Source organism: Hippoglossus stenolepis, chromosome 14, assembly GCF_022539355.2.
Source record: "Hippoglossus stenolepis isolate QCI-W04-F060 chromosome 14, HSTE1.2, whole genome shotgun sequence".
In the NCBI taxonomy this organism is placed as follows: Eukaryota; Metazoa; Chordata; class Actinopteri; order Pleuronectiformes; family Pleuronectidae; genus Hippoglossus; species Hippoglossus stenolepis.
The window spans coordinates 3,730,622-3,749,131 of NC_061496.1; the positions used below are offsets into that span (position 1 = coordinate 3,730,622).

General features: G+C 43.6%; 1 protein-coding gene across 1 annotated transcript in view; it reads right to left on the reverse strand.

Moving 5' to 3' along the window:
- Positions 1-5,286: 5,286 nt before the first annotated feature.
- Positions 5,287-18,510, reverse strand: part of LOC118121392 (BMP/retinoic acid-inducible neural-specific protein 3-like) — a 45,881-nt gene continuing 32,657 nt past the window's right edge. Inside the window, exons 5-9 of the mRNA XM_035177232.2 lie at positions 16,483-16,588; positions 16,154-16,390; positions 12,149-12,371; positions 7,134-7,476; positions 5,287-6,587 (exon numbers count right to left, since the gene is read on the reverse strand). Coding sequence (XP_035033123.2) covers positions 5,817-6,587; positions 7,134-7,476; positions 12,149-12,371; positions 16,154-16,390; positions 16,483-16,588 — 1,680 coding nt within the window. The 3' untranslated portion in view covers positions 5,287-5,816. The remainder of the gene's footprint in view (positions 6,588-7,133; positions 7,477-12,148; positions 12,372-16,153; positions 16,391-16,482; positions 16,589-18,510) is intronic.

Here is an 18,510-nt window from a genome sequence, read left to right on the forward strand (position 1 = left end):
CGCCCTGAATCAATACAGCCTGGAGTTTCACTGAAAGCACACTAACAAATTCCATGATTGAATTTGCACAGTATGGTCCCCCCCCCCCCTGAAATAAAACCCTACAATTCCACTGGAAATATACCTGGAGTCACTTCATTACAGAAATGTGTTGCTTTTTTTCTATTGGATCCTTTCAGGGCTAAAAGCTAAATGTAGCTTTATTTAATTCCAAAGTTAGAAATGTGAAAGTTGGTCATCGTCGCTCTCTGCTGAGATGAAGAGGGAAAGCCTACGTTGCCATGGATTCACATTTTATACTTTACCTGAAATTATATTAAATCCATGTCCACACATGTTTCTAAAGGGAATAATTCACACCTTCACCTTTTACAAATTAGTTTTCCTCACGTCTTTGTCAAAAAAAAGAAACGGAGTGTCAGACAATATGAGAGCACATAACACATCCAAGGCCCAACAGTCCCCTTAATGCAGCACTGGGTAGTTTTATACCTTTTTAAAACAGAGTTTTCATTTTGATGCTTATAGGTATCTCTGTCATTTGTCACAGCGCCCCCTGGAGGCCTGGACTATGTAATTTGTGGAATTTTACGTCACACACCAACAACCAGAGGTGGAGCGATAGCAGCCAGATATACGAGACGGTTAGCTTGGCGTTGTTGGAGGAAATGAAGAATAGGAAAAGAGAAAGTTATGAAAGTAAGAAACTGAAAATGGGTGAATATAGAAGCAAACTTTTACTTGTTGGAGCGGATGTTGTTGTTGTTGGACAAGAAGATCGTAACTTTTGCATGTTATCTTTGTCTTGTGCCATCCTGCTTGCTTCATGTTGAGCTGTGTACGTGGAACTGTCGACTTCCTATTTAATCAGAAGAGAGCTAATCCTGCATTGTGTTACTTTAAATTCAATCGAGAAACAATAAATTTCACACTTATAGAATATCAGTTGCTGAAATACTTAATTTTCTTCCTCAAGATCCATGAATTAGCGTATGGTGAAAATGTCAAAACGTCCCATGTCACAATCAGCCCATTGTCGGGATCTGTGCCAAACTTTAATGGGCAGTATCTTGGCCCATGTCCCATCCTCTTACCAAGTTTCATGAAAATCCTTTCAGTAGCTTTTTGAGGAATCCTCAAAAACTAACTAACTGCTGAAAAGCTAACAGACAGGGTGAAACATAACCTCTTTGGTGAGGTAAAAAAAATAAAAAGTCAGAATACCGTCTCTAACCTGGGTCAGATCAGTCTGGCTCTCACATCATTTTTTAAATATCTCCTCATTCACTGAAAGCTTTTTGAGGCTTTTTGAGGAAAGCTTTTTGAGGCTAACCTACATCCTGGCTCTGCAGGAATATCAACAGACCTCTGAGGAGAGATGACACCGGCCTCTGCTGAAAGAAATGAAATATGAACAAGGCAGAGATGCTTTAAACATCTGTTGAACTTAATTATAACAAACACTAGTTTATTTTATTCACTTTTCCTCCATGTTTAGTTTATCCAGCTGTATGAAATGTTCCACAGGTGAACCTCGCCTGTTGTTTGCAGATATATTTCATCCAAGGTCGACAACAGCGTGACTATTTTGTGTTTTGGGTAAAACAAAATCTTCAGGTTCAGTCAAAGCAAGAGTTAAAAAAAACCAAAGTAAGATAAATAATTGCCGGTAAATCAAAAAACACAGAATCTCATCAAGATTTGCAGCAAATTAAATCTCAGTTTCTTGCGCCTGCTACCTTTGATTGGCAGAGTGGTAAACATCAGAGCTTCTCTAATCACAGCTCACCTCACACCACCCACTCTGCACGGAGCCACCGGTGCCTTGAAAAAACTTATTTACAAGCTCAAGCTAATGAATCATGACTGTATCTGCAGGACAAGTTTTTTGAACTGGTCTGGTAAATTGCTCATTGAGCACGGTGCCTTTTAAATATCATAATTATCGCTCCACTACCTTGGGATCTGTTGTGTTTTTGAAGTAGGAGCACGTACGGTTGGGGGGGGGGCAGAATTATGTTTCAGTTCTTTTTCCATTTTTCTCTTTGAAAAACATCATCAATATCCATAATTACTCAGCCTGCGAATACTTAATTGATTTTTTTTGGGGGGTGAAAATGAGTAAATGATATTACTTTTTCTTACCCCTGCAGTTTCCTGTTTTGTGATCTCATTCCCTCCCACGCACAGGGTTTTGAAAAGCGTTTTTTCGGGACCATTTTTCCTGAATTGAACCTCAAAGTGGGAACAAAGTCACCGTGTAGACTCGTGAACACACGACCGGAGGTGCTGCCTCTCATCCTGTCAGAGCCGCTCTCCCCATGCTGCAGTGAAGCGCTCACTCCCACCACGTAACTGACATGGAACGTATCCGGGAGAAGACACGCTGACATTCGCTAATAAATTCCACCACCGGCTCATCTCATCAAACACAGCGCTGGTTCCACGTGGCTCTCGACACGAGCTGGAGTTGATGGGGGGGTGGGGGGGCGGACACAGGGAGGTGATGAGCGTTAACCTTCAGGTGCGTGACCTCCCTTTGGTCTGTGGTGTCACTATCTATGTTACAGGTGGCAGCTTCTACCCGAGCTTAATAATTCAGGCAGAATCTTTCAGAAGCAAATCAGTGTTTGAGTCGTCGCTGAATTAAAACTCTGTGTTTTTTAAAAAGATTAAAAAAAGAAGCTTGAGTCTTGAAACAGCAGCTAATGAGCCGAGACAGTTTTTACACTTAAAAAGTTTACAGTTTCCATCACTTGCCAAACAGAGTTTAACCTCAATAACAAACCGTGGACTAGTGACATTTTCAAAGTTCATTGCCGACATGGATCAGATCGTAAAGTTGGTCTGACTTGTTTACTTTCAGAGAGGATGGAGGCCACAGCTTCCAAAGTGCATTTGCTGGGTACACAAGACCCCGCCTCCATTTACAGACGTCATGTTCTATCTACTGAGGGAATCTGTCCGTCTGTCTGTCTGTCTGTCTGTCTGTCTGCCTGCCTGCGCGCTTCTGCCTGCCTGTCTGTCTGTCTGTCTGTCTGTCTGTCTGTCTGTCTGTCTGCCTGTCTGTCTGTCTGTCTGTCTGTCTGTCTATATGTGGAAGAAATATCTCAAGAATCCTAAAGACCAAGTGCAGTGTCACATGGTACTCTATGGAATCTTGAATCTTGAAAATCTGTCAAATAAATGAATAAACAATAACAAGCTTAGCAGCAGTGGCGGCTGGGATTCCTTAAAGTAAGTGTAAGCGCCATTTATGTTTGTTTTATTGTGAAAGTGCACTGGCTGAATTCATAGACAGGAAGTTAGGAAGTGAACTTGTATTATTATAAGGTTCTGTAAAAATAAAAGAGCTACGGCCGGGAGAAACACATTTGGTTTACCGTCACAGAATCAACGTGTAAATCAGCCTCTTGTCGCAAGGAAGTTAAGATAAAGGATAAACCCAATGTTAGATTAATATAGCTTCTACACTTGTTGTTGATCATGACAACAGCGTATTCACGACAATGATGACAACTGATCCTCTAGTTCGGGGATTGGCTTCACCGAACTTTGACTTATCAGGTGACCAGCTCTTTGTGCAGCAGTATCGCAGTGGACGTGGCTTCAGGGTTCTGCAGCCGGAGCCCCGCAGCCACAATGAAAGACAATCACATTGCCCAACTTAAAACTGTCATTCAGCTTGTTAGCTTGCACACTAATGAACTAATTAACTATCAGTTTGCTTCGGTGTGATGCCTTTGAGATGAGGTGTCTCATCAAAACAAAACACTGCAGTGCCAATCTGTTTCAAATGGCAAGAAAGGATAATGATGCATCTGTGCAGGATTGTGTTCAGGATTTCAAGCTCAATATGAAATCAAACTGTGATCAAGCTGCACCTCTGCATAGGCGAGAGTTGAGAAGTGAAATGGTGTTATGGTCGATCTGGTTAAGGAAACAACACCGTCTGCACAACACTGTCCACTGATCCAACAAGTTTAACTCTTGTTTCCTTCCTTCATCTTCTTCTACCTCAGCACACACACACACACACACACACACACACACACACACACACACACACACACACACACACACACACACACACACACACACACACACACACACACACACACACTTTGTGTTGAAAGCACACTTCAACAATCGGTTGTTATGCAGCTACTCACTTGACTTGTGCACAAAGTGCGGTGTATTCCGCATGAGCCTAATTGGTATTTGTGCCATCACCTTGTCTAAACTAGCCGCGCGGTGGAAGCGGTACGTCAGCTCCACCTCAGCAGCAGCCGCCGTCAGTCCTCAGGATCTGCACTGGATCCGTTCAGCCATGGTACTGCCGTGCGCCCGAGACCTCTCAGCCCGATGCAGGAGCGTATCTGTGTGTGTAAGCGATAAGCGAGAGCGGTGGAAGTGTTGACAAAGGCGTCAGGTCACGCTTACGTACTGTATGTAAATTGTGAGCGCGGCACAAGCAGATACACAGCTGCTGTAGCCGGCTGCCAGAGTTAAAATGCAAACAGATGCTTGGGAAGAGTGGGGAGTGAAGATATGTTTCTAACAATGCACTACAGAGAGAGAGAGAGGTTGGGCTTTCCCACAATTCCTATAGTAAAAATAAATATAAATAGTCTTGTCTCCCCAGACCTGAAACCACTGCTCAACAACGCTGACACTCGGACTCGGTTCATGCACGATTTTAGACCTCCGCCCTTCACTCATCCGTAAATGACATTTTGTTTTGCGCACCACTGAATCACATTCGGCAGCAAATTACTTTGATGGATTTACAGCATTTGTGAGTTGGTGTGTACGTGATTAAACCTGTGAGTGATATCACCTTTCAAACACGGTTTCAGGTTTACATCAGCTTGCCTCAGTGCAACAGAGTCAGTGTTTGGCATTAAAAAGGGGCTGTAGGTTGTTCTTGAAGAGACGGACAATGAATGGATCTGCGTTAGTTTTATTTAATTTACTAGAAATGTTCTAAATCTGTCTGTCTCACACAAAGAGACCCGACCAGGATGAGTCAGTTTATACACTGATGCCTGAAAACCCTTTTAGTTTGACCTGCTTGCGATTAACTTTTAAAACGTTGGGCTTTTTAGTGCTTGTGAGAAAAATACCTGAGTTAATGTCTGTTTTGTGAAGTGATCAGAAAAAACATCTGAGGAAATCTGTTTATAATCACTTGGAACCATTTCAATTTCCCCCGACTCCAATTTCTTTTTCAAAACGAGAGGAAATCTAATCAAGTGCCATGAAGAAATGTTGCCACAGCTGGGATCTGTTATAACATGATGTTTTAATATCAATTTATCTACAAAATCTTTACTGACACCACTTTATTCTGGTCTTCATGGAAAGTGCACTGTCACCGAAGCAAAGAAACATATAAAAATTACAAACAAACATACTGTACCATATATATTATTTTTTTTTAACCATAAAATGTCCATTGATTTCTGTTTGGCATTTGGTACTTACAGTATAAATGAGCAGAATCATATTGAAACAGGATGGTTCAACGTTATGCGGTGGTATCTGAAATTCTACTGTTGAACTGGTTCCAGTTGTGCATTGTCTTGCCTCATCCACCTCATTTTAATATAATATAGCACTGAAGTTAGTTGCCACAAAACAAAAACCAAAACAACCAGATAAGTACATTCGTCAGCTGTCCACAGCCGGTCCCCTTCCCGGGTTTTACCAAACAGTTCGGTAATCCACAGAGACGGAGAACAACTTTAAGCCACGATCACGTCCCGTAGTTCTCACCGAGCCAGTGACAGTCCAGATATCCCTTCCAGCAGCTGTTAACTGCACAGCTTGGTGGTCTCGTAATCCATAGAGTTGGGCAGACGTGAGCTGAAGGCCTGTAAGGAGGCGTGGATGCGCACCACCTCGCTGGGAGTCAGTTTGAGTCGGTGCCGGAGCAGACAGGCAAACAGGTCCAACCGCTGTTGACCGGGAGGCGACAGCCGGTTCACCCTGTCTCGTATCTCCAGGAGCTGGAGCATGGCCGTGTCCTGGGAGCCCTGCGTGTACGGGTAGTCCAGCTGGAGGATCAGGTCGCGGATCGCCTCCGGGTCAAAGTGCATGCTGTAGCCAAACACCTGGATGCTGTTGATCTTCATGTAGCCCAGGTTCCGAGCGGGATCCGTCATTTCCAAGGGCTCGTAGTAAACGCTGTCGTTCACCCCTTCGTGAGTCTTTATCCTGCTCCGAAGGTAGATGTGAATGGTTTCAAAGAACGTCTTCCATTTGTTGCCCAGTGTCAGAGTCCAGTTATAGCACTCGAAGGGCAGGTCCAGCTTCTTGGCCTGCCAGTCCGGGAAATTGTTCTCATTGACAGGGATGTACCAGCTCTCTGAGTGGCTCCCTCCAAAGGGGTTGATGTAGAGAGTCAGGACCGGCTCCAGGGTGCTGTTCTTAGTAAGGCAGATCTGGAGGGACACTCCCAGCAGCATGTGGACCATGTTGGACTTATACTTGTTGCTCTTCAGGGTCAGCAGCATCCTCTTCCTCCACGAGGGGTCAAACCAGCTGTTGAGTCGCATGTCGTTGCTGATGAAGATGGCGTGGACCTGACAGAAAGCAGACATGAAAACAGTATAAGTGTTGTGATAAACCAGTTGCAAAACCAATAATCTCAAGTATTTTTTGGTACCCAGTCATTTCATTGAAATGATTGGGGGCGTCACCTTGAAAAAACAGATATACTGTCTTCTTGATACACCCCTGGGCCAATGTGGCTGCTTTGCTATTTATTAATTACGTCTTGTTTGTTTCCAGATCGTTACCTCTGCCAAGGAGGTTATGTTTCCAGTGCCGATTGTCTGTCAATAAGAAAGATTACGCTAAAAACTACTGAACAATGTTATAGTAACCTGATGGAATATTCTCCTATTCTAAGCTTGTAGATGTACAGAACATCTAAAACATTGTACGATAAATCCAAAGGGAAACAAACTAGGGGAAACTATAAAGTTGCTCAGTAGCCAGAAGGACAAGACTCTGTACTGCTGAGTGGCTCCCATGAGTAAACGTACGCACCCCAGGCCGCCGCTGTGAACGACAGCTCCGCTCCCAGTCAACCTGACATGATTAAACAAAGGCTAAAAGAGAAGTACCTCCAGCCTGCGGTCAGCTCTCTGCAGGAGGTAGCCCAGCTCCAAGTCCTGGAGGTCGGTCTCGAATCCCAGGTAGTTCTCCGTGGAGTCCGCCACCATCGGCCTGCAGAGCCCCTGCGTCAGGCCAAAGCCCGGGTTGCAGCTCCCGCAGCGGGTGTGGTTGTCCGGTGCACACGTTGCACACGCCGGGCCTTCCCCGACAGTGCAGGGCGGAGGCAGCTGACACGGGCTGTGCTCGTATCTGCAGCTGCAGCTGTGGAGCTCCTCGGAGAACGCGCCGAGCTGGTTACTCTCCGAGCAATACAGCAGGGACTGGAAATGACTGAGCCAGTAGGACTGAGGTCTGAACCGGGGAGGAGAGATAAACAGAAGATGGAGAGAGAGACAAGCAGAGAGAGCGAGAGTGGGTTATTGAACAGGACTTATGGGTTTAACTCGTTTAATAAGTGGAGACTTTATTTGGTCCAGGGCACCTGCAGACAGCTAGCGCAGAAAGAAATGTAAAGTATAATATATGAGACCTGAGAGGATTCTGGGAATCATGGTTTAGATCATTTACAGGGAAAGAAACCTTCTTTTCTAGATTTATAAACACAGCCATCATTTCAATCTGTCCATATCAGTGCATACTATATACTATACTATACATACTATACATACTATATCTATACTACATAGTAAAATACTGTGTACAACATAAAACCAAATGATTTGAGGAGACAACTGAACAATGTCCATGATAACCAAGCAAACTCTATCCACTAGTGTAGTTTATTATGTCTTTGGTGCTGACACCTCAAAAATAACTTTAAATAATTGAATATTTGTTTGTTGATGGAATAAACAAAAAATTGAGAACCTCAAAAATGACTGCCCTTGTGGAATCTATGATTTTTATACATCACAAGGTTTGCTGTTTTTCTTTAAACAGATAAAACTTCCATAACTAAAGAAAGTATCTGTCTATTCCTTTATGTTTCAGTTGGATATTCACAGCAGGAAAATAATCTCTAGATATTTGCACAACAATCCATTAGGACTTTTCTTTCTTCAGGATTATTTGTTTGCATTATCAAGCGAGTTCTGCCTGAGATTCTTTCAGAGCATTTCCTGCGTTTGCCTTCAAGTTTCCTGATGAGTGGAGGATATATACATGCAGAGGATATAGGCACAAACATCGGTGTTTGACAAGGAAGAGGAAGCGGGAGACGGGATGTGGAGAGAAAGTTGTCTTTGATCAGTCTGCGACATTAATATTAGAAGTGCGCTGCAGCTGCAGGGCAACTCGCTCTCAGACATGCATACTGTATAATTCCCCCTTGTGAGCTGGAGTTTGATTCCCGTCTGTGGCACTTTCTTGACTGTGATCCCTTTATGCCTCTTATCCTCTTTGCCTTGCTGAAGAGAAGCAATGCGCAGTGCACACCGCTGGCTTCCCTTTCAGAGAAACAGAAAAAAAAGCTTTTTTCTTTGATGGTGGTGTATTGTGGTAAACTTTATGCTAATCTGAAAATGTTACAGATTACATTCGGGGGGGGGGGCATCCTTCCTCCGTGTCCCCATCTCATTGTGTGCTCGGGTGCGGGAATCGACTCCGAGTTCAGAAAATCACTGATTTGAATATCAAAACCTTCTAATGGAAAAAAGCAGCGAAGGGAAGTGAACCGAAAATGGCATTTCCTCTCCATCACCTCGCTACCTGTGGGCACAGCAATTCGCCTCCGACAGCGTCAGCGGGGCAAAGCGGTCGCCGAGACAAGCCTGCAGTTGTGCTGTTAGTTCCCCGGTGTGACTGTGTACAGCCTTTCTGCTCCCCGCAAGTCTGGTTCCCAACCAGCGCTGTAAATCACTGGGCCGTCTCACTGCAGCGGTGAAGGGGCAGGAAACACAGTTTGGAAGGAAAAATATAGTTGAACCCGGGAAGTTTGACGTGCTGAAGATTTGTGGAATTTAAGATTAAACCCACAGTTGGATTCCCTGACACAAGACCAACGCGCCGAGTTTAACTAGAGAAATAAAAAAACACCCCGACATTACACTTTGGCACAGATCTGCCACTACAGCAGCCTGCGTTCCTCTGACACCTTCTACATGATTTTGAAACCTTAGCTGAGGAGATTAGCTCCCGTGCAGCTGCATGTGCATTAATGAGGTGAAGCACAGATCAGAGATCAGTCGTGGCTCCACTTTATCCCACGGCTGAGGTCAGGGATGTTTTCAGGTCAGTCAACTTCTTTGACTCCAAACTGGGAAAAGTATAAATACAGTAATGCACCACCTCATTTTTTTATGTTGCTCTTGCAAATCTTTACTCCATTTCGTTTATTTATTTTCTGTGTATCTGATGATGCATATGGAATATTACATAAAATCATCATGCAGTACTTTATACCTTCACTCCTACTTGCACTGCAGGGTATACTTAAAGAATAACTGATGCGTATTTCATGAATTTCTCTTATGAAAGGACCAGTGTGTAGGATTAAGTTCCTCTATCTGCAAAAATATAATAAAATAGTCATAAGTATGATAACATTGGTATATATACACTACACACTAATGGTATGAGCCCCTTGTGCCATCTTGCACCGTCATGTCGCTACAGTGGCCAACGGAAGATGAGAAGGTTTCATCATTTTTACTTCTCTTACACATTGGGAAGAGGAGAGGTATTGCAATACGTAACCTCACCTCTAGATGGCACTACATTCTACACAATGGTCCTTTAACCCCTACGTTCTCTCAGAGGTACTCTACATCTGAAAATATAAAAACAGCCAAGTAGTAAAGTAAAAAATATGAGGAGTGTAAAGGAATGAAAAGGCCACATCCAGCAGCTATCTCCCCCTCTGGCCATCTTCTCCTAATGTGACTGAAACAGTGCGAGGCTGTAAAGATGAGATTGGTCCGAGTGCCTCGACAAGTTCATTAAAAACCTATTCAACATGTTCAGGGTTACATCTTAATTGCACTGTTTGAGATGAGAGGACTCACATTTATCAAGATCTTTCTGTGCGTTTTTAAAAATAAACCTGACTCCTTTTTTTTGGGAAGAAGCGTATGACTAAGAAAAGGGTATTTTTTAAAAATCTAATTAAAGCAGCGGAAGTGAAAACTCCTCTTGAATGACAATGTGGAGGATTTTTGCCAAGTGTGCTGTGTGTGTTTTATCATTACAGGCCTAATAAAAACCAAGCTGCCTGCTCCCTCCACTGTCTTATCCCCTCATAATTGTCAGGACAGACGAGAAGTAGCCGGCAAAATCAATCACATATCTCTGATCTATCTCAAGGATGCTAAAGAGAGAGAGGACCTTAGACAAACTGACAAATCTGCCATTTTCACTCCGAGATTTTCTCTGAAGACGGAAAAAGAATGAAAAGCTTCACAGTTAATGCTGCGGTAATGGAAATAGATAAACACCCCACGGTTGAGGACGACGACGATCCCCATTCCTTCTCCACGCACGAGGGCGGGAGGATCAGCCGCACACATCAGTGATTAATGTGTGTTGTTTTTTTTGCCGCGGCGCCGACGAGAAGAGAAGAGTTGAAGGGAGAGGTGAAGCGAGGCAGAGAGAGGGAGAGAGGGAGAGAGGGAGAGAGGGACTGGACATTGAAGGGACTCCACTGTATAGATTCATCTGCCGCTTGATTTATGTGTTGTGCTCCGTGGCGTCGCTGCCATTACTGTGGTGGCTCCGTCAAACTTAACGCGCCGTGACTGACAGTGACGGTTGGATCCATCACCTTCAGCGGTCGCACTCTTTGACAGATGGAGGTAGACTGCGTTTTCTGTTTTTGTTTTTCTGGTGATTTGTGGATTTAAGACCAAGTTAAACCCACATCGGTCTAAACAGTTAAGGGACTGTGACCCTTGTTTAATGTAGAATAAAGTTTAGTCTTTCTTATTATCCCCCCTGGAAATGGATGCACCTGACTGGAGATTGTTGTTTGTTAGATCTAATCAAATAAAAAACATAATAATTAGAACATACACATCGTACGCTTGTAACGACGTCATTACGTTTCGTTACGTGCGGTGAAATATGTGTCGATAACAGCGGGAGCACGAAAAAAATAACGTATAGAGCGTTAAGAAACATTTTGTTCATGTTTCAAAATTTTGAAATCTGTTGGAGCAATTTTTTTCAAGTGTTAAGCAAAAGTTTATTCAAAAGAACCTGCAGATGTTTGTAGTTTTTTGTAGAGTCAGTACTTTTATAATTCATAATGGTTAATTGACTCTCACAACCTTTTAGCTGTACAGAGTTTAGTGATAGAAAAATACTCAAAAAAATTACATCAAAAAAGGAAAGATAGCAATGTTGGCCCCTCGTGGATCATTTTGATTGCAAAGTTTTAGAAGTAATATGAATAATACACCAAAACCACCATTAAAGGGGAATTTCTTCCTTTGAAGCCATCAAACCCGATTTGAGAGGATATCATGGAGATGAAGCCCTTTTAAATGAAATTAAGTTTTCATGATTTTGTGTAAAGATTTAATGGGGGATTTCTTTGAAGTTCACTTTTATAGCAGCCAAAGACAAAGAGCTTATTAAAAAAAACAGACGTCTCACTTGTTTCTACTGACGTTGATGACTGCGTTTCCCAGCTCTTAGCAGGATGAACATATTTGTTGGTGAAAGCTGTACAATAGAGATTAAAATGTGAAATCCTTTTTGCATACGCTGCCATTGTTGCGGTGGCATTTCTCCCGTGTTCACTTTGCAACAACCCGTCAGCTTGTTTACCTCCACCTACGTCTCCTGGATTAGTCTGAGAGAACTGCAGGCTACGACTCCACGCAGCCTCGGGCGAAGAAATGCCAGAACTTTGCTTCTCCTACGGGGGTTAACATCAACATGAAATGGGGGAATTTACTAAAAAGAAAATGAGATGTCTTATTTACTCAGGAAAGTTTCCCTTGACTGGGAACATATAAAAAAAGTAGAAACGATTCAGACGTGGAGAATTGAAACGCATGTTTCGGTGGGGGGGGCTTGCGCTTACCGGTCCCTCGGGAGTCGAACTTGTGGCTGTTTGTGACATCTTTTACTGAGACTGAAGAGCTTGAAGATCACCCGCTGCGCTCGTCTGGAAAGGACCCGCATGCTGTTCTCCAGCTGCTCGTATCGCCACTGGAACAAACCGTCCAGGGACCACAGATGTTGGATGGTCGACACGTTGAGGAAGTAGTTCTGGGGCAGCCTCGCATAGAACCCCTTGAATTCATCTGTGACGGCAAAAAGACGGAAGACAGAAATTTAAGCCCAATATGACAAATATGGTTTTATGACACTGGTATTCATGTGGATGGTTTAATGGGCTCCATGATCAGAGTTGTGGTTAAAGAACATCTCTGTGGCGTCCTGGCAATAACGGGAGAGAGGGTTCGGGTTTGGAGCCTCCTACTGTAGCTTGGTAAAACTCCAACAGCGACAATAAGCACTGAAATCACCAAAACAAACCAATTTAGACGTATGCACTGGAGGCTTTTGGTCTGATTCGGTTGCAAACCCCTGGAACATCTGTCTGTAATGAGGTGATTGTCCACATGGCCCCTGTGGACGGACTGGTACAGTGCCCATGTGCGTCGAGGGCCGGCGAGCGGCGCGTGCATGGTTGCAGAAGGTACATGAGGGACATGGAGGAGGGGGGATTGGCAGCTGAGTGAAGGAGAAGGAGCAGTCTAGCGTTCCGTCACCACCAGACCATGTGGCGTTTTGAATGGGATTGTTTTGGGACTGCAGACGGGAGCCCGGCCGCGGCATGACTGTGGAGTATGTGGGGAAATTATGCTGGAAATATGCTTTGCCTGGGCAGCGGCAGCTTATCCTCCTCTTTCTTCTGAGCCCTGACTCCAGGCGGTAGATTTCATCCCTTAACTGTGAGTAAGCGAGTTTTCAGTCCATGCAGCCGTGAGATCCGCTGGTTCTCAGTCCAAGTGAAACTCAGAGAACAACAGGACTGATAAAAACTGGAAGAATGGAAACGGCAAGATAAAAGTAATCCGACGATTGGTTGAAACAAAATATAGATATTTACAAACCAGACCTGCTTTATTATCGATGGAGATATGTAAATACTAATATAAGATATGTAAATCTCACTATATACAATATGGAACCTTTATCCATCCAACCCGCTCACACTGATGCATCTTAAAGTGATGAATAATTTACTTCTTATACATTTTAACCAAACAGATGTCTAAATTGTCATTAAATATCTATAAATACTATTTGTGAATTGTGATTCATGCACAGGTGTTGTTTTGAAGTTCTTACATCAACCTTGATGGGTATATAATTAGGCTTTACTCTTATTGTGTGGGTTTAAATACCAGAGTGTTTTATGTTAATAATAAATGTGTCTATGTGGCCTAACTTTGATTTTCCTGCCCTACATGTTTACGTCCTGCAGGAGCTTTTTCATGCGTCCTGGTCTTGTCATATATTTACCAATCGATGATGACCACCTGAAACCGGATACCTTGACGAGGCTCATTTCAAAGCTCCGTTAAACAATTGATAGGTGCCCATTGGATTGTGTTATAGACACCAGAGGATGCAGCAGAGCAGAGGAGACGCTGCCTCTCTGTCGCTTCCGAGGAGCCTTTGAAATTGAAAGAGACCTTGGCAGCCGGTTTTATTTGGGCTGGAAACGTGGACTTTGTAGTGGCTGAACTGGGGACACGGCATCTGGCAGGTGCCGCTGTGAAAGATCACTTCTAGCAATTTGATCATATTCGGCAAAGCAAAAAGGAAATCAAAGGCTACTAGGATGTCACTTAGGAGGGTAAAAGATGAGGGGGGAGTGTGGGGGGGGCTGTTCTGCAGCAGGAAGCCAAGTGTTTTATGGGAACTGTGGTTTTCAATCTGGAAAAAAACCACCGGCGCCGTTAGAATGAGCTTTACCACGGTATCGTAAACATTTACTGACTCATCATCGTCAAGTTTTAAATGATAAAAATTGCATCACTGGTGGTTTTATTACTGCAAATGCTACTTTTACTATTATTTATTATTGTAATTCCTATTTGTGCATCTTCCTCTACGACTACTGAGGCCTGGGAGACGGTCAGTCAGGGAGACGGGTCTCCTGGCGCCTCCTGGTCACATGCACAGTCCCTGCTATCTTTATCTCTTTTCAGCCAATCGCAGCCTGACACTCGCACCTTGAGCCAATCACCTGTAAGATGTCAAAGTTTAAAATGAGTGACTCCCCTCCTCTTCTTCACCTCTTCCACCCTGGGTCACCTCCCTTCTAATCAGAAGCCATTCAACTTCATTTCTTCTTGTTCGCATTAAGTTCAATATATTTATATTTACTCGTTACTCATTTGTTTCTTAATAATAAATCTCAGACTGAAATAAAGAATCAACTCCCTTGAACATTATTATCTCCTCAGAGATGAAACCACATTTATTAACTATATTAAACTTATCTTTACTTCCCTCCTTCCACATCCTTCACCGTTTTGTTTTGGAGAAATTTCGAATTGACTTTGTGATCACTACATTTTAATGAAAATGTATATTCTACTCTCTATTTTCTCTGTCATCATTCGTATTACATTTATCTTCACAGAATGGGTTTAGCTATAATTGTGTTTCTTTCATCCTTTTCCTTTTCCATTAATATCAGACGGTGTGGTATTATTTTATTTGGCGTCATTGTTTTAAACACTTTATAACTTCTCGTTTGAAAAGAACTTTCCAAACAAGTTATTCATCATCATTATTACCTGCATTGCACATGAAGCAGAGCTGAACAATGGCCGACGCATTTCTGATTCCAGTATTATTTCCTTTTGTGTCACCATTTGACTTAAGGATAAGAATAAGAGGCAGGAATCACTATTCATCATCTTATTTGAAGCCCAATTCATGCTCCTACATGTAGACGTGTTCCCTACACAGAGCCCTACGCCGTACTCTGACGTGCAAGAGCTGTGATTGGTCCGCTTGGTAGCGTCGCATCTCCGGCAGACTTGCTGCCATTTTTGAAACGAGTTGAAGGAACGAACACGGACGACGTCTTTCTTTTCTTCGTTGCAGATCTTTAAGAAAAGTAATAGCTGTTCAACATCCATCAGCTCCAACACGATCCGTTGTAACTCTCGCCAGTAAACAGAGACGCCAGAGAATTTGTGGGACTGAAAAATAGGAAGACGCTCAACACCAGAATAGAAACTCTACCGCCACTAGTGTTTCTGCGGTGTCATTGCAGCGCGACTCACACACAACTACGCACAGCTATGAATCCTCGGCCCCGTGTGTAGCCGATGTTCGCAGCTCAGACGCAGAAGCATGAATCGGGCTCTGGTTTCAGTATTTTCACCACCTACTGTCCTCGTCTTCTGCTGATAAAGCAGCAAAGTAGAAATCAGTGGAAGGACACGTTTATGGATTTGCACATATCTGCATTCTGGGCACAAGCTTGCCCTCATTTCACACCCAGCAATGAAAACATTGAGAGTAATTGCACTTTGGGACATTTCAGCCAAATCTGAAGAGTGAGGGGAAAAAAAAGAGATGCATCCATTTTGATTTCACCTGAGTAATAACAAGCGAAGCAGGGTGACCGAGCGCAACGATAACAGCCCAACATTATGCTAAGAGCTTCCATTCAAACTCTGTCTCCCTGGTGATGTGAAAAGCTGGACCACCAATGAATGTTTTTTTTATAGCTGATTAATCTGCTGCAGACATATTGTAAACTAGCCGAGCAGAAAGCTGGTGAAATATTTAATCCCGTTCTGTCGGCCTGTTAATTTGCTATTTTCCGATGTCGTGCCAGGACCCAGGACCGACAACCACCTATTATAGTTCACCTATAAATCATAGAATAGGGAGAAACATGCATATAGGAATCCACCTCCTCCTCCTCAGATTTAATGGTGGAGATAAAACACTTGAATTCCTCCTCTCTTCCTCTCATATGTATGATTTATACTCTACAAGTTAGAATTTTTCCTGCAACACTCGCATTACTTTCAAGGATTTTTCCTACCTGATTCCTCAAACTCCTTGTAGAGAATCCCCCACGTCTCCGTGATCCTCTGCAGGCTGTCCTCCATGGCCTGGATGTCCATGTAGGGGCAGTTGCATTCTGGGAACTTGGGGTCACAGCTGCACCAGCAGTCGCTGTCCCTGCACACAAATCCGCCTTCTCCGTTGCAGGCGATGTAGCTGAGAGCAGCCTGCACGAAACTTTCCCTCAAGTAGTCCGGGAGGATCATTTGCAAACCTGTCGAACAGAGAGTTTAGTAACATCATCCTCGTTTGTCCCGTGTAGGAAAACGTGAGAATCACATTAAAAGTAGAAGTAGATGTACGAACCTTGCAGCTGGACTTTATTTTCAGGACTCTGAACCAGCACGGAGCTGACGGAGTCCAGGTTGTCATAGTTACTGCATCCGAGAGGACCTGTGCGGGTCTCCGTCACCTGGGAAACAACAAATACAAATTAAGCTCATCTCTGAATTCTCCACAGATTTCATTGCACAACATTCCCCGGGTTGATTCACTTCTTTGCTCAAAATGTATTGTTTTCGAAGGGGAAACAAACAAACAGATGGTTCCTTGTGCAACAGAAACAGTTTTCTCTGTGTAAATGAAGTCACTTCTCCAAAATCAACTGTGATTGTCAACGTGAAAGAAACAGAAAAGAAGAAACTACACTTATTTGGATTCTTCTTCTGCACTCTTCTCATATTTTGTGCCACACACAACGTTTCCCTTTTTTTCATCTCGCCGCTGATTGAAGACGATTCCATTGACCTTTGCCACAAAGCAGCTCCAGCAAAGCTTTCCCCTTTTTACACTTCATTTGCAAGAGGAGATCTTATTTCAGCGCTCGGCTTTCTCCTGCTGCGACGAGGCGGGGGAGCACCTGACCCACTCTCATTTTTCTCCCTTTGTGGTTGCGGGACACCATATTTTGCTCAGTGATTTGTCCTGGTCGGGCTTGTCAGAGGACAGTCGGCGCAAAGTGACAGATGGATGAGGCGGGACAATGAGGGTCAGTCGATCAGTAACACAGTCGCAGGAGGACCGTGGGGCTCGGGCGCTCGTTTGGAGCCGGTGCTGCGGTGAAGTGCAAAAAGCCAGTGTGTGGGGGGGGGGGCTCTTTAATCAAAAACACGATCCGGAGGAAAGAGGTTGGCGGCGAGGAGAGGAATAAATATCCACGATGAATGAGCGAAAAGGAAAAGAATGAAGATAATTCGAGCGCAATTGTTCAACTGTAATATTTATATCACATTAGATCCCTTGTTACTCTCACGGGGGATTTTAACGCTGCTGTAAATGTGAGGAAATGAGATACAACCCCTCTGAATACAGATTTCATATAAGGAATTATTTGATAGTGCCATATGATACGCCGTATGGCAAAAATATTGACTGATGAGCAGAGCATTCAATTTCTGCTTTGCTGAGCAGCTGTTGTTCACTGTAGATACATTCTGGTATATTAAAAAATACTTAATAGGACGTTATTGGCCACCTGCATGGGGACACGTGGCTGTTTGAGGGAACGAGGCAAAAGCCTGGAGCTCGATCTGTTGCATTATCTTAAATCTTAACTGTGCTTGAAAAGAAACACAATATTTTATACCTTGAAAATAGCAGCGTAATGAGTTTGATGGTTGAGTGGGTGTGAATCTGGAGAACGTTTCCTCTTTCATTCCCTGAGCATCTGTTCTATGTAACTGAGCTGAACTGTGGATCAGTTAGAAACACTCAGAAGTTATTTAAAAACCAGAGTTTATCTCCAATATTCAGGAGGAAACTTTTAAAATATGAAGAATTCTAAACAGAGTTTGGTGGATTTGTTACAAGCAGCAGCTCTTCTGGTTCAGGAAGCAGAGGATCATGGGTAATATCCACCGTTTAGTAAGTGGGACTGACACTGAGGCCAACGGAATGAATCACCATGGTGTGGCTGCAGGGGGCGCTGTTGCTCAGTAGGAGTTACATAGTGTTGCTTTAAGTATTTTATTTTATTTACTCATACAAACAGACGAGTGATCGTAAGAGATTCACGAGAAACAGAGAATTTCGAACCCTTGAAAAATACCTACAGCAGATGATTAATAGCTAAAAATCTTCATATACCACAATTAGGCTCCAAAGTGGGGGCTTTGCCTCGCCGGCCCTCTCCCGTTTACCCCCTCAACCTGTTTGATTTTGAATTCATTCATTGCGAGTGCTTAGTTGCATCTGTGCCGCCTCTGTGTGGGTCAACGCCCTGTGGAAACGATGAGCAGAGGAATCTCTCCCACTCCTTTTGACTCACTTTCTCCTCCCCCCCACCCCCTGTGATGGAGGTGAAGCTCTCCTCTCTCCTCTCTCCTCTCTCTGCCT